This window comes from Ranitomeya variabilis, chromosome 3 (genome assembly GCF_051348905.1).
Source record: "Ranitomeya variabilis isolate aRanVar5 chromosome 3, aRanVar5.hap1, whole genome shotgun sequence".
In the NCBI taxonomy this organism is placed as follows: Eukaryota; Metazoa; Chordata; class Amphibia; order Anura; family Dendrobatidae; genus Ranitomeya; species Ranitomeya variabilis.
The window spans coordinates 450,009,096-450,026,701 of record NC_135234.1 but is presented as its reverse complement, the minus strand read 5'-3'; the positions used below and the strand labels follow the sequence as shown (position 1 = coordinate 450,026,701).

At 43.8% G+C, this 17,606-nt stretch overlaps 1 protein-coding gene across 1 annotated transcript in view; it reads right to left on the bottom strand.

Annotated features, from left to right (window-relative positions):
- LOC143816311 (ATP-binding cassette sub-family C member 5-like) overlaps window positions 1-17,606 on the bottom strand; it is a 270,602-nt gene that overhangs the window by 99,214 nt on the left and 153,782 nt on the right. The window contains exons 13-14 of the mRNA XM_077296529.1: window positions 16,445-16,648; window positions 8,055-8,180 (exon numbers count right to left, since the gene is read on the bottom strand). Coding sequence (XP_077152644.1) covers window positions 8,055-8,180; window positions 16,445-16,648 — 330 coding nt within the window. The remainder of the gene's footprint in view (window positions 1-8,054; window positions 8,181-16,444; window positions 16,649-17,606) is intronic.

Sequence of the window (17,606 nt, the reverse complement as noted above, 5' to 3'; positions counted from 1 at the left end):
CTCTCCACGGTAATATATGAAGGTACTGTAAGTAGAACCCTACCTCTATTCACTCATAATGCTCTTGTAGGATATTTGGATATTTGAAAGTGGCCTTCAGAATCAGGCATTTATGAGAAGACACTGTATGTGGTGTATAGCTATAGACATTTTAAATTATACAACCATCTAAATATGGTAACTGGAAACAGTCGGACAGGGGGAACAAAAATAATAGGAATTATTATGTTTGCAGAGGACCTTTCTTAGCACTTAAAGCAAATTCTAGTAAAGTTATCCATAGGCCCACAATCACTTGGTGAAGTGCCTTTTGGTCTCCATGAGGCCAATATGTATCAGTATACCTTTCATGCTGTATGGAATAGTAGAGCAGATTAATGTATTCAATAAAAAGGCATCCATTAATACTACATGGGCAATGCATGCCACTGTATGCCATACATTTTTCCTTATTTGATAACTTATAGTAATACTCTATGTTTACATTATAATGAATTCAAGAGTTAGTTCAAAGAGTTTGTACCAATATTCGAAATTATCCCCTATTCATTGGACAGGGATTGATTTCTTAACCAAAGTTATCTTCGGCACTTCTTTTGAGAATGAATGGAGGTGCATATCCTAGACTTCCACTCCATTCAGATGGATCTCTTTAAAGCTCCACTTTTGGGATTAATAGTGCCCCAGTAGTTGACCACTTGTTGTACACTACTAGGACAACTCCTTCTCAATCTGAGTGTTTGACCCTGTTGAAATAAAAACACCTATAGTCGCCTCTTGTGCTGGCGTCATTCCAATCGTGTCAGCACCCAGGACACACGTGAGATTGTTATGTCATATGAGCCCATTTTTTTTTTTTTTCTTACTTCTGAGGACATTTCATTTGAGTCCCAGCATGCACTGGGGATTCTCAAATTAGACATCTTCAAGTAGCTAGTGACCAGTCACTACTCCAGCTGCTGTCACGATCTTAAAACGAAATGTCATCAATAACATCAAGTTCAGAGGTTGGGCTAGTCTCTGCTCTACTGATAATTTGCAGGTTGTCAATTCTGTATTATGCTCATGTGAGAGCAGGATTTATATTTATCTATCCTGAATTCATCTCTTTCCAACATGGAGTCATGATCAGATCAAGGGTGTCAGGAATGCCTTTGTATAACGGACTTAGAAAAAACACAGGAACATAGTGAGAGAACGAAACGTAGAGGCTAGTACGACCTCTAGACCACAAGCTGGGTGTTAACGGTGTTAACTTAGCCAATTAGAAGTATGTATAATAATGCACATATTTACAGATAAGATGAGCCAATTATATTGTTACAATTACAAAAAAAAGGCAAAACCAAAGTAGCCGAACTAGCCCGATTATTAAGGGCAAACTCGGCCAATGGCAAAAAGGCCACCCAATCATCCTGATCAGCAGACACAAAGCATCTCAAATAAGTATCCAAAGTCTGATTAGTTCGCTCGGTCTGGCCATTTGTCTGAGGATGAAATGCAGAAGAAAAAGACAAATCAATGCCCAGCCTAGCACAAAAGGCCCGCCAAAACCTAGAAACAAAATAAAGAAGAAATGAAGTGCACTCTGGATTGAATGGAGAAGGTGCTGGTTGAACTTGGAGAGATCCAGACCATTCAGAAATTGAAGAAAACAACCGCACTCAATTTGTATATTTGCATCATAAACGTGAAGAATCTTTAATAGGAACACCACAGTGGTACAGACAGTAGCTGAGGTAACGTTTCGACCCTTATGGGCCTTTGTCAAACCTCACTTCAAGAAAAAAAGGGTGAGCGAACGTCCAGAGGGACACGTAGGCTCCACTTGTAAGAGAAGAACACTGGAAAGATCCGGAACAGCACGGAAAAGGGAAGGAGTCCCTGTAAAACTGGTGGGTCCTATGTCAGGAGGAGCAGCAGCGGTGGTGCAAACGAACCACATGCTGAAAAAACAACGGAACCAACTCTGAAGAGGAAGGCAATTTAGGCAAAGGCACCAAATGAACCATCTTAGAAAACCGGTCAAACAACCCAGATAACCGACATCCTCTGGGAAACCGGAAGATCAGAAATAAAATCCATAGAAATATGCGTCCAGGGCCTCTCAGGGACCGGCAATGGCAAAAGTAACCCACTAGCACGGGAACAACAAGGCTTGGCCCGCGCACAAGTCCCACAGGACTGCACAAAAGAACGCACATCACATGACAACGAAGGCCACCAAAAGGACCTACCAACCAAATCTCTGGTACCAAAAATACCAGGATGACCAGCCAACACAGAACAGTGAACCTCAGAAATCACTCTACTAGTCCATCTGTCAGGAACAAACAATTTCCCCACAGGACAGCGGTCAGGTCTATTAGCCTGAAATTCCTGAAGAACCCGCCGTAAATCAGGGGAAATGGCAGAAAGGACCACCCCTTCTTTCAGAATGCCGACCGGTTCAAGGACCTCAGGAGAATCAGGCAAAAAACTCCTAGAAAGGGCATCAGCCTTAATATTCTTTGAACCCGGAAGATACGAAACCACAAAATCAAAACGGGAAAAAAACAAGGACCATCGAGCCTGTCTAGGACTCAGCCGTTTGGCAGACTCGACGTAAATCAAATTCTTATGATCGGTCAGGACCACAATACGGTGCTTAGCTCCCTCAAGCCAATGTCGCCACTCCTCAAACGCCCACTTCCCTAGCCAACAACTCCCGATTGCCGACATCATAATTGGGTTCAGCAGGCGAAAACTTGCGGGAGAAGAAGGCACACGGTTTCATCAAAGAACCAACAGAATCCCTCTGAGACAAAAAGTCCCCTGCCCCAATCTCAGAAGCGTCAATCTCAACCTGAAACGGAAGAGAAACATCCGGTTGGCGCAACACAGGAGCAGAAGTAAATCGGCGTTTAAGCTCCTGAAAGGCAGAGACAGCCGCAGAGGACCAATTCGCCACATCAGCGCCTTTCTTCGTCAAATCAGTCAAGGGTTTAACCACGCTGGAGAAGTTAGCAATGAAACGGCGATAAAAATTTGCAAAACCCAAACATTTCTGAAGGCTCTTCACGGATGTGGGTTAAATCCAATCATGAATGGCCTGAACCTTAACCGGATCCATCTCCATAGATGAGGGAGAAAAAATAAAGCCCAAAAAAGAAACCTTCTGCACCCCAAAGAGACACTTAGACCCCTTCACAAACAAAGCATTGTCACGAAGGATCTGAAATACCATCCTGACCTGTTCCACATGAGACTCCCAATCATCGGAAAAAATCAAAATATCGACCAAATATACAATCAAGAATTTATCAATATAAGTCCGGAAGATATCATGCATGAAGGATTGAAAAACAGATGGAGCATTAGTGAGCCCAAATGGCATCACAAGGTATTCAAAATGGCCTTCGGGCGTATTAAACGCAGTTTTCCATTCATCACCCTGCTTAATACGAACAAGATTATATGCCCCTCGAAGGTCAATCTTCGTAAACCAACTAGCCCCCTTAATCCTAGCAAACAAATCGGAAAGCAAAGGTAAAGGGTATTGAAACTTGACCGTGATCTTATTCAAGAGGCGATAATCAATACAAGGTCTCAAGGAGCCATCCTTCTTAGCAACAAAAAAAAATACCTGCTCCCAACGGTGAAGAAGATGGCCGAATATGCCCTTTCTCCAAAGACTCCTTAACATAACTCCACATAGCGGTATGTTCAGGCACAGACAGGTTGAAAAGTCGGCCCTTAGGAAACTTACTGCCTGGAATCAAGTCAATCGCACAATCACAGTCCCTGTGCGGTGGAAGGGAACTGGACTTGGGCTCATCGAATACATCCTGAAAATCAGACAAAAACTCTGGAATTTCAGAAGAGGAAGAAGAGGAGATTGACATCAAAGGAACAACATTATGAACCCCCTGACAACCCCAACTAGTCACAGACATAGATTTCCAATCCAACACAGGATTATGTACCTGCAACCACGGAAAACCCAGCACGATAACATCATGCAAATTATGCAACACCAGAAATCGACAATCTTCTTGATGGGCTAGCGCCATGTGCATGGTCACCTGTGTCCAAAACTGGGGCTTATTTTTAGCCAAAGGTGTAGCATCAATCCCCCTTAAAGGAATAGGGTTCTGCAAAGGCTGCAAGGGAAAACCACAACGCCTGGCAAACTCAAAAATTTGGACCTATCACCAAAAAACAAATCAGGAGTAGGAATCTTCGGCTCTAAAGCAGGAGTCTGAACAATATAATCAGAAATACCCTGTACCCTAGCAGCAAGCTGGTCTACACGAGAAGCTAATTCCTGAACATCCATGCTGGCACAAGACTCCTCAGCCACCCATAGATAAAGAGGGAAGAAAAGAAAAAGCAGACTGCAGAAAAAAAAATGGCTCAACACCTTTCTTCCCTTCTTCTGAGATGCATTTAACTCATTATTGGCCAGTTGTACTGTTATGATCCGGTGACCTTGGAGCCGCATGAAACTTTCTCTGGAGTCGGTGGAACCTGTACTGACCGCAAATCCTGAACTAACACCGCAATTAGAAGTAGCCGTGGGGTGTGCCTAACAAACCCTAGACACCTCGACACAGCCGAAGGACTAAATACCCCTATAGATGGAAATAGGAATACTACCTTGCCTCAGAGCAGACCCCCAAAGGATAGGCAGCCTCCCACGAATAATGACTGTGAGTAGGAGAAGAAAAGACACACGCAGGTAGAAAACAGGATTTAGCAAAAGAGGCCACTCTAGCTAAATAGGAAAGGATAGGACAGATTACTAGGCGGTCAGTAATAAAACCCTTCCAAAAATATCCACAAGAGATAATACAAAAAATTCCACAATCTAACTAAAGACGTGGAATGAATATCTGCAACCCCAGAGAATCCAACAAGACTGAGAAAATACTGACACAATCTAAGCTGGACAAGAAAACACAAAGAATAGCACTGAATTATGAAGCACACAGCATGTGTGCCACAGAAAAAAAAAAAAACAGACACTTATCTTTGATGATTTGGCAGAAAGGCAGGAGGAACCAGGCAGAGGTCCAACACCTCCCAACAACAATTGACAACTGGCAAGGACTAATGAATCCTGCACACCTAAATACCCCAGTCAGAACTGCAATCAGCAGACACACCTGACCAGGACTGCAACCCAGGGACAACTGCATTACCACCTACTACCACCGGAGGGAACTCAAAAGCAGAATTCACAACAAGTATGCAAGCATGTGACCCTCGATCTACAATGAGAGATCTTACCCTGGGCATGCTCAGAAGGAGAAAAGCAGGACTTAGTCCCAAAAGCGCCTGCTCGCCCCTGCCCAGCACTGACTTCAATGGCAGAAGCTGGAAAAACAGCAGTAATCCTCTTCACAGAGTCAGATTGAGCAAGACGCTGGGACCGACGTCTCCGCTGAGTAGCCTCCACTGCGGCAGGAGAAGAATGGGAGACCGCAGCGGAGATGGCCTGAGATTCCCCCTGTGCAGAGGCGGGAACTCGACCCCTAACACACAGTATAGTGCAGCCCCCCACACATACTGTTAGGGTTGGTGGATTGCACTAAATAAAAGATAACATAAAGTGCATTTGCAACCCGGGGTCCACCATGCAGAGAAGAACCCTGCTGATAGTGTAAATAATGACAGAAAATAACTGCAAGTGTTACTTTAAACACACTGTGTTATCGCCACACAGTGTGATCGGAACACCGAGTACCAAGCTCAGTTGCTTCACCAAGAGGTATTTGTGTGCTAAGTGCTAAACCCTGTTCACGTCACAGGGACATTAGGACGAGAATCAGTCTTGCTCTGCAACTGAACTGTGCTAACTGCACACACGAATGAAGCAGATGTTGAGCCAAAAGAAAGAACTCTTATGACGCTAGGTCCAATACCCTGTTGCCTTCACTGAGAAGTATAGCATAAGGGTTGAGCTTGCTCTGTAACTGGACTGTGCTAACGCACACAAGAACGAAACAGATGCTAAGCCAAGCGGCTAGTTATCCCAGTCCTGACACTACTGAACCCGTGCACCCAAAGCATTTAGCAGACTAGAGAATCAGGCGGAGAGCAAAGGGCACGAAACCGCATAAGTTTGCAACCTGCCTGCCAACGCATACAGGCCCAAAGCACAGGCAGACACACGAACGTGCAGAGTGGTCGAGAATCCACCCACATACACCAAACGTGAATGACACTAGCGCGCCCGCGTGCTCCGCTGAAAGCCTTTTATACGCTAGGCTCCACCCCAAACACTCATGCCCAGTCGACCGAGATATCGCCTGCGGGCCAATCCGGAGCTGCCACATCAGAGCAGCTAATGTCCAACCACCAATGAGAATAAGCCACATCACGGACATGCTCAGTAAAGAGATCTGTGGACTTAGACTCCAGAGCGTAAGGCTGCACCTGCATATCACTGGTTATCATAGACTTGGCTGGAGAGCCAACAGTAACCAAAGGTATACCACGAGCCTGAGCAAGACACTGGGACCGATGTCTGTACTGAGCAGCAATCGCAGCGGCGGGCCTGAATGGAAGACCGCAGAACCAGATAATGCCTGGAGAATCCCGACGCCTAACACATACACAGTATTATGCAGCTCCGCACACAGTATAGTGCAGTCCCCCCACACAGTATAGTGCAGCCCCCCACACACAGTATAATGCAGCCCCCACACACACTGTATAGTGCAGCTCTCCCTCCACACACACACACACACAGTATAGTGCAGCCCCCACACAGTATAGTGCAGCCACTCTGACACAGTATAGTGCAGCCCCCCTCCCACACACGTATAGTGCAGTCCCCCCAAACACAGTATAAGTGCTGCCCCCCATACACAGAATAATGCAGACACACACACAATGCTTACCTCTCCTTCTTGTTCCCCTGCAGCTCTGGCTTCTGCAGTGCATTTCATCAACTCCACTGCTAGCACACGCTGAGTCAGAGGGGGAGTGATGGGAGAGGGAGCATCATCTGAAGCTCTCTCCTCCATCATTGCTTTCAACTATATCAGCTAGTTGACTGCACGATGCAGGAGGAGGGAGCGGCGCCGGGTCATTCTTACTCATGGCCCCATAGCGGCTACTGGCTGGGGGCCCTGGCGGAGCGGAGGCCCTAGGTAGCTGCCTGGTCTGCCTGCCCCCAACACCGGCCCTGCTCACTGAAGGGATCAGGCTATCATTACATCTCGAACAGGAGAAGTCTGTTCTTCTGTGTAAGATATTATGAGATCCTGATCTGATTTTACTGCAGAGTAAGGAGAAGTTGAACACAGCAGACATAAGTGAGATTACTGACACATCTCCGGACAGGCAGTGTTGTGGAAGGGAAGTACAAGAGGGGTGACCATGCTATGAGAGGAGGTGAGCAGATAGAAGGGTTTGTAATGTGATACAGCTAAACTCAGCTGAACTACACCTTCTACTCAGGGAGCTTATCTCAAAGGTGTTAGTTATCACTGCTTTTTAATTTTCCAATTTTTACCACAGTAAAAATATTAACAGAAGCAACCATTATAATCACACAAACTATGTAACAATTATCATCAATGTCAACTGAAACAAGTTTTCTGTGCTTTTCTAATCATGCAGGAGATTAGATTGGAAATATAACTGTTATTACACATCTCACACACTGAGAAATCTTCTGTAAGCTAATGTGGGGCATGTCCTTTCTCAAGTGTGTTGCTGCTTATGATTGGTCAGAATCATACAGGAGAAAGACGTATAGAGCTCCAGTGAAAACTTTATAACACCCACTTGGTCTTAGCAAACGTTAACTCATTAGATGCCAAATATTTTGATTGCTAATATCTTCGAAATGGAAATGAGAAATTGAAAGAATAAAATGCTTATTCAGCAGTCACTGTTACATTGTGTGTCCACTTCAACGTGAAAAATTTGGTGAAATTAGGTCCTCTTTAGAATGAAATTCACCTTTGGTTTTGGACAACCCCTTTAATGATAGTATACATACAAGCTAGTTAGCGATCTTCCAGACAAAAGAATGAGTCACTTAGGTGAAATATACTCACGGTTTGCTGCATACTCTCGAATAATAGAGCATAATCACCCTTTAAATTCATTAGGTCCACATGTGTTCCTTGCTCAGAAATGTACCCATCTTTCATATATAAAATTTCATCAGACTCCACAAGGTACTAGAAAAAGTAATGTCAAGTAAATTAAAATTAGTTTAGAAAGTTATGGACAATATGATCTTAAAATCTAGCTTTAGTAGAACTGTGATGTTGAACATCATGTACTGTAGTAATTAGAGAAGAGCGGATCCAGCAGAAAAGTATCAAGATTGAGTCGAATCTCCTGAAATTTTCAGTTTGACACAGTTCAAACACTTTGAGATTCAATTTGCATTTCACAAAAAAAAAAAAAAAGCTTGCCCGACACCAATTCCCACAATGCTAAAGCAACAGAGAGCAGGCCAATGTGATTTTGCTTTGCCATGTGGGTTTCTCCATAGTGCCCTGCAGTTATGACATCTAATGGATTATCATATCTTGTATGGGAGAGTCAGTACCTGTGCCATCACAGATCAGCAGCTCCCAGTAGAGCAGTTTGCACAGCAAAGCAATTTCCATCTCTAGAATCACTGGGTAAGCCTCTTCTGTAGTGTGTAAACTCTTCAGTAGGGTCCTTTCTCACTCTCTCCCATAGAGTGCAAGCTCTTATTGTCCAAACTGTATAATAAATGGCATAAACCACATGTAGTCTGTAGTGATGAGCGAGTATACTCGTTGCTCAGGTTCTCCCAAGCACGCTCGGGTGGTCTCTGAGTATTTGTGACTGGAGATTAGTTTTTGTTGACACAGCTGCATGATTTACAGCTGCTAGCCAGCCTGAGTACATGTGGGGGTTGCCTGGTTGCTAGGGAATCCCCACATGTAATCAAGCTGTCTAGTAGCCACAAATCATGCAGCTGCGGCAATGAAAACTAAATCTCAGAGCAGTCACAAATACTCGGAGACAACCCGAGTGTGCTCGGGAAAACCCGAGCAACGAGTATACTCGCTCATCACTAGTAGTCTGCTGTAATTATTACAGAGAGGTATATTGGATGTACACATAGGATACAGTTTCCAAAAGGGATGAATGCAAAATGCAATTTCAATGTGTTCCTATAAATTAATGCCTGTCTTAATTTACGTATCTTTGTGTACCTGTGTAAGCATAATGCAATCAGTAGAGAAAATCGAATATATGATTATATTAGAATATGGCTAATATTATTTGGAAAAGTGACATTTTCATGCTTTTTATATATTTTAGTACCTGGTGAAGGATTGGTGGAGGGTATCATACGGTGTGCATATTTTTAAGGAAGGAAGGGCATCAGGATTGCGTGCTCGAGGAAGGGGACATGCCCCCGAAATGTCACCGCAGGTACAGGCCTTGGATCGTTAGACAGCGTCTCTGCCTCTCTGCTACCACATGCCTGCTGTTCCATGGAGCAATTGGACTGTTTGCATCAAAGTCTGTGTCCTTTATTCACTATGGTAATTATGATGAATATTGATTCCCCCGAATTTGAATATTGACTTTATGAACATATTCTGAAGTTAATTTAAAAGGTTGAAATATAATCATAAAGGAAACTATGACAACAAACTGGATGTGGTTTATGCCGTCTGTTATATATTTTGGACTTTTAGCAGTGAAGAGGAACAACTGCGTTTTTTCATAAGTCTGTATATGATAAAGTAGAATTTGGTCAGTTTGTCTCACTGTTTGTCAAGCTCTTATGGTCAGCAGTGTAATCTTTCTCTTTCCTGTAGAGTCTAAGCTGTTATAGTCAGCGGCATCCTCTCTCTCTCCTATAGAGTGTAAGTTCTTATGGTCAGCGGCGCCCTCTTTCTCCTATAGAGTGCAAGTTATGGTCAGCGAGATCCTCGCTGTCTCTCTCCTTCCCACATAAATTATGTTTCTTTGTTTCTATAAACAAAACTCAAAAACTTAGGTTGGTTGTCTAGCAACACGACACCTTTTCGAGTGATCTGCAAATAGTGCCCAAAATTGGCATGTTTCCTTTCAAAGTTGAGACACAGTAATAGTATACTGTATCGGTCCCATTCTTGTTTACATTCACAGGCGATTAATCAATACTGACCAGCCTAAGGGCTTCTTTAGATATCAGTTTTTTTTAATATGAGAGCTATCTATGTTTTTGACAGATATTACTCATACAGATGATAGTCTATGGAGTAATTTACATGTCTGATCCTTCCTTAGTCTGCACACAAAAGCACAGGGACTTGTCCAATATTGATCTGATTGTCGAATCAAATCAAACTCTCCAATGCAAGTAAATGAGTCAGTGGAAAAAAATCAGACCGTTCTCGGTGCTGTCCATTTTTCCCAGACAATTCAATAGGAGAAGTGTTGTGAACTCTGTTTTCGGGCTCCCTCTTGTGGTCACTGGCGGTATTGTGTGACTTTTGCTTTGGGCTCCCCCTGGTGGCTTTGTTTGTTATCCTGCTGGTCTCTGGCTATCAGCTGGTTCGTTATCCTCTGGGAGGTTCCTATATAGCTCTGTTTTACTTCCACTTGTTGCCGGCTGTCAATGTAATCAGTGCTACTCAGATTCCTTCTGACTACCTTGCTCCCAGTCCATCCAGGACAAGCTAAGTTTTGTTTGCTCATTTTTTGATCAGCAGTGTTTATCATGTTTTCTTGTCCAGCTTGCTAAAATGTGATTCCCTCGCTTGCTGGATGCTCTAGTGGACTGAGTTTCTCCCCACACACCATTAGTTGGTGCGTGGGTTCTTGAAATCTCAGGATGGATATTTTGTAAGGGTTTTTTATTGATCGCATAGACCCCTGCTCTATTTTCTGCTTTCTAGTACTAGTGGGCCTCTTTTGCTGAATCCGGTTTCATCCCTACGTATATGCCTTCTTCTTACTTCACCGTTAATATTTGTTGGGGGCTTCTATATCTTTGGGGATTATTTCTCTGGAGGCAAGCGAGGTCTTTGTTTCTCTTTAGGGGTAGCTAGTTCCTCAGGCTGGCTCGAGACGTCTAGGAATTTTTTAGGCACGCTCACCGGCTACCTCTAGTTGTTTTGGATAGATTCAGATTTGCGATCAGTCCAGTTACCATCTCCCTAGAGCTTGTCCTTAGTTTATTCACTTGCTGGTCTATTCGTGATCCTCAGCCACTAAGGATCATAACAGAGAAGCTTGAGAAACCCCCACCAGGGTTTTTTTGTCGTCTAAGAGCTCATACCCATCAGCCTTAATAAAATCAACCGATACTGTTCCTGAGAAGTCAGACGTGTGTCATGCAAGTGTCATGTAAGTACAATGTAATTTTTTTCATCTAGCATACGTATGACATCCATATGACATGCGTATGTAATCCGTATGCAATGCGATTTTAACATTAGCTTTTACATAGAAAATTACTCTATGCCATTTAAAGATAGTTTTCTAACAAAATAGTCTTCTATACATATATAGATAGATAGGTTTGTAGGTAGAAATATGTGAGTGAGATATATAATCATTGCTTTGCGTGTGTAGCTTACTGTACATGTATTTAAGTCATAAATAAATAAATTAAAGAAAAATATGGGGTGGGGTCTCCCAAATTTTTACACCTAGCTGAGGGAAAGCAGACAGCTGGGTGCTGATGTTTATAGTCTGGTTAATAAACATGGAGCTTCCCAGGCTACTAATATCAGCTCAAAGCTGTCTACTTAGGCTACTTTCACACTAGCGTTGTTTTGCCTACGTCGCAATGCGTCGTTTAGGAGAAAAGACGCATCCTGCAAAGTTGCCCGCAGGATGCGTTTTTTCCCCATAGACTTACATTAGCGACGCATTGGGACGTATGGCCACACGTTGCATCCGTCGTGCGACGGATGCGTCGTGTTTTGGCGGACCGTCGGCACAAAAAAAGTTCCATGTAACTTTTTTTGTGCGTCGAGTCCGCCATTTTGTACCGCACATGCGCGGCTGAAACTCCACCCCCTCCTCCCCGGAACTCACAATGGGCAGCGGATGCGTTGTAAAACTGCATCTGCTGCCCACATTGTGCTACTTTAACACACTGTCCGTCGGTACGTCGGCCCGACGGTTTGCGACGGCCTGTACCGACGGACTAGTGTGAAAGTAGCCTTAGCCTTTAAGAAACTCACAGACCAGAGTGCAATGCTTAGAGCTTGTCACAGAAAAAAATATTTTGCTCTTTTAAAATATAACTTTTATTAGATACTATGAATAAAATTCAACCGTAGATAATATCTCCAGATGTAGAAATAAGGACATACTAAAAAACATGAAAAAAAGCCGTAGATAATATCTCCAGATGTAGAAATAAGGACATACTAAAAAACATGAAAAAAAGTTTGTGTGGTGCAGCTTATTCAAATACGCATAAGCCTATTCAATAACGTATAGGGCCAACAGGGCCAGTATTAGCCTCTCAATGGTAGATATAACACTATATATATTCCAGCTCTAAAATAGAGCAAATCAACAAAAATGGAAAAAACAGACTGCCATTAGTATGCTTATTTTGTAGATACAACTTATGGCCCTATTCTTACCCTTCCTAGCAGCGGAGGTTAGCACGCTCTTGAACGAAAATGGTGCCCTCGCTCACCGTAGTCTCATCCTTATGTGCCCTAAGCCCTAAAGGATCACCATATAAACACTTAAATATTCAACAGATCCAAATAATCACACAAAGCAGATCCTGTTGAATAATAAATACTATCTACTATATAATTGTCTAAGGGTCACGTCCGTCTGTCTGTCCTTCTGTCACAGATATTCATTGGTTGCGGCCTCTGTCTGTCATGGAATCCAAGTCGCTGATTGGTCTCACCAGCTGCCTGTCATGGCTGCCGCGACCAATCAGCGACGGCCACAGTCCGATTAGTCCCTCCCTACTCCCCTACAGTCAGTGCCCGACACCCGCTCCATACTCCCTGCAGTCACCGCTCACACAGGGTTAATGCCAGCGGTAATGGACAGTGTTATGAGGCGGGTAACTCACTCCGTTACCTGTTATGACCTGGTGGTTAAGAGGCCACACCGATATGACCTGGTGGCTAAAACGCAACATGGGACGAGCTGAGAAGGTGGTATCTCTACTGACCGCAATCCCTAATCCTAACAACAACACTAGTAATAGCCGTGGGATGTTCCTGACACCCCCTAGACACCTCTTCACAGCCTAAGAATTAACTACCCCTAAAGAAGGAAATAGAAAGCTATCTTGCCTCAGAGAAAACCCCAAAAGGAAAGATAGCCCCCCACGAATATTGACTGTGAGTGGAGAGGGAAATTACATACACAGGAATGAAATCAGTTTTCAGCAAAGGAGGCCAATACTAAACTTGATAGACAGAGAGAAAAGGATACTGTGCGGTCAGTATTAAAAACTACAAAAATCCACGCAGAGTTTACAAAAAATGAACTCCACACCGACTCACGGTGTGGAGGGACAAATCTGCTTCCCAGAGCTTCCAGCTAGCCTGAATATCACATAGTGACAAGCTGGACAAAAAGAGACATATTTACAAGCAATAATGTCCAAAGCAAATGGACGAACAAGAACTAGCAGAACTTATCTTTTGCTGACAAGGACAGGCCATATGAGAAATCCAAGGAGAGAACAAAATCCAACCTAAGACATTGACAGCTGGCATGAACTAAAGCCCAGAGCAGGTTTAAATAACAAACCCAGGCAATGCGATCAGTGATGGCAGCTGCTACAGCTACCTAATGGAGCAGCAGTTCCACTCGAAACCACCAGAGGGAGCCCAAGGGTCATGTGACCGCGACACGGTCATGTGACCGTGACCTCATCACAGGTCCTGCGTGGCTGGGCAATATACTACGTGGCTCTGTGCTGTATACTACGTCGCTGTGCAATATACTACGTGGCTCTGTGCTGTATACTACGTCACTGGGCAATATACTACGCAACTGGGCAATATACTACGTGGCTGGGCAATATACTACGTCACTGGGCAATATACTACGTCACTGGGCAATATACTACGTCACTGGGCAATATACTCACAAAAATACCATTAGCAACCACAGGAGGGAGCTCCAGAACGGAATTCACAACAGTTACCGCCGCTATTAACCCTGTGTGACCAAGTTTTTACTATTGATGCTGCCTATGCAGCGTCAATAGTAAAAACATCTAATGTTAAAAATAATTAAAAAAATAAAAAATCATTATATACTCACCTTGCGCCGCCTTTCCCGCTCCTCGTGACGCTCCGGTGACCGGTCCATGCAAGCGGCAGGTTCCGGTGGCAAGGATGGTCTGCGAGAAGGACCTGCCATGACGTCACGGTCATGTAACCGCGACGTCATCACAAGTCCTGCGCGCCTGCGCGAGAAGGACCTGCCGTGACGTCACGGTCATGTGACCGCGACACGGTCATGTGACCGCGACCTCATCACAGGTCCTGCGCGCCTGCGCGAGAAGGAGGCGACAGAACTACAAGGGGCCCTCGGACGGTGAGTATATGTTTATTTTTTATTTTTTAACCTGTGACATACGTGGCTGGGCAATATACTACGTAGCTGGGCAATATACTATGTGACTGGCCAATATACTACGTGGCTGGGCAATATACTACGTGGCTCTGTGCTGTATACTACGTCGCTGTGCAATATACTACGTGGCTCTGTGCTGTATACTACGTCACTGGGCAATATATAACGCAACTGGGCAATATACTATGTGGCTGGGCAATATACTACGTCACTGGGCAATATACTAAGTCACTGGGCAATATACTACGTGGCTCTGTGCTGTATATTACGTCGCTGTGCAATATACTATGTGGTTGGGCAATATACTACGTAGCTGGGCAATATACTATGTGAGTGGCCAATATACTACTGTATGTGGCTGGGCAATATACTACGTGGCTCTGTGCTGTATATTACGTCGCTGTGCAATATACTACGTGGCTCTGTGCTGTATACTACGTCACTGGGCAATATACTACGTTACTGGGCAATATACTACGTGGCTGGGCAATATACTACGTCACTGGGCAATATACTACGTAACTAGGTAATATACTACATGGCTGGGCAATATACTACGTGGGCTGGGCAATATACTACGTGGGCTGGGCAATATAGTACGTGGGCTGGGCAATATACTACGTGGACATGCATATTCTAGAATACCCAATACGTTAGAATCGGCCACCATCTAGTAATTAATAGTTGCCCATGTGGCTATTGAAAAGAGAATAGTACAAGAGAAAACACTCTGGGGGCTTTATTATTCTGGGAAGATGTCAATATCTATGAAGCTTTCCAGGCTATTAATATCAGCTCACAGCTGTCTGCGTAGCCCCTACTGAGTATTAGAAAGGGGAGACCACCCAAAAAAATGATGTGGGGTCCCCTCTATTTTTAATAACCAGCAAAGGCTAAGCAGAGAGCTGCAGAGTGATATTAATAGGCTGGGAAGGACCCATGGATATTGGCCCCCTCCCAGACTAATAACAAGAGCCCTCAGCTACCCCAGATATGGCGCATCCATTAGATGCGCCAATTCTGGCACCTAGCCTCTGCTCTTCCCACTTGCCCTGATGCATTGGCAAGTGAGATTATGGTATTGGGGTTGATGTCAGTTGTGTAATGTCCGCTGACATCAAGCCCAGGGGTTAGTAATGGAGAGGCGTCTATAAGACACCCCCATTACTAACCCCATAGTCAAAAGCAATAAAAACATACACAGAGAAAAGTTTTCTAATTGTAAAATGCACTCCCCGACCCTCTTTTACCCATTTATTACCATTAAAAAATAAAATAATTAATAGGAGTCTACCATGAATCCTTCCCACATACCACGACCATCCCCAACTCTGCTACATCCGGATGCAATGCTGAGCAGTGACATCAGTAATGAGACCGCTCAGCACGGCAGCTGAAACAAAATTACAGTAGTGTGTGAATCCGGCTGACAAGCGCTGACGCCAGTCAGCTTATCACAGTTCATAGCCAATGATGTCAACGATGATGTCTTACTGATGTCAACGCTCGTAGCGTGAGAAATTGGTTAGTTGCAATATATCAATCTAGACAATTAGCAGATTCCTCTGGTTTAGATAGCACTAATTGACTGGATGCGCAGCCGAAACTCTGCCCACCAGAGGTGGCCAATGGGCACCCAATTTAATTTTAATAACTTCCGGCCACTCACACATTGTGGTCTCCTCGTCTGTACTAACTCCATGCTGATAAACTTATACACTGTAGCACATTGCAGCCAGATCAGGATCTCTGAATATAAATAATTCCCAGAGAATTAGATATTTAGAAGAAGCTGAAGAATTAAACCTCATACTGTACAGTATGTACTGTATATAAGAATCATTTCAAAGAATGCTGCAAAGTAAACTAAATACCTGTTCAGTACCTGTAATTGATGTGTGACATATAAGACACTCCTGTTCTGCATTCCAGTTTTAATTGCCTTGCTGAATAATTCCGCTCCCACGTAAACATCTACAGCACTGAGTGGATCATCCAAAAGAACCACAGTGTTTGAACTGTACAATGCACGAGCCAAACTGACTCTCTGTCTCTGGCCACCACTTAGATTGACACCACGTTCTCCTATCTAGAGAAAAAAATTAGAATTAGGTTACATTGACACATCCGTTTGACACATTCGAGTGCTCTCCAATTTTTTCTCGGTCAGCACCGAGTAGAATGGTTGTGATGACATCTGTTAAAAATCATGGATCTGAGAGTGAGATCTGAGACTCAGAGCATGTCCTTCTCTGCTCCGATTAGTGGATCAGACTCAGTCGTTGATGTCTGTGGGGATTTGTGAGACACGGATGCAAATCCAAAGGCTTCAGATTTGCTTCTGTTTTGTATCCGTGTCTCATGGATCAAATGCTTACTAGTAAACTTGAATAAAAACATGTGACCTTCCAAGGGTTTTTTATTTCTTTAAAGCAAGTTCACGTCTTCAATGAAGAAAAATAGAAGAAAAAAAAAACAGAAGCTACTAGGACGACACCTAAGAAAAAAAATCGTCCCATTTCTCTTGGATTGTAACAATCAAGCAGATGTGTGAATCTAGTCTAATCATCATTTTCTTATGTTTTGGTAAACTAAAAGGGTAGAACTGATAAGGCGCTAATACTCATTAGATCTCTAATGACTCCTCCATATACAGTAAAATTTGACTTATTGGAGCGCTCCTTGTGCTCTCCATCTCCTGGACAACAAAATAATTGTTCTTCCTAACCTCATCAGACAGGGAAATTCACACCTCATCAAAATCCAAATCTAAAAAATGCTTCTAAGGCCTCTTTCACACATCCATGTCACCAGTATGTGTGGTGACAAGTTTCACACATATCGGAGACACTGACACACATAGACCCATTCAAATGAATGGGTCTGTACACATGTCAGTGTGTTTCCATGGACCGTGTGCCCCACAAGTAGACATGTCCATTTTTTTGCCGTCAGCACGGGGTGGCAAAATGTCCCGCACACGTGCACACGGAGAACACAAATTGATGTCATCCATGTGACACGCATTGGCACCGGCGAAGAAGCGC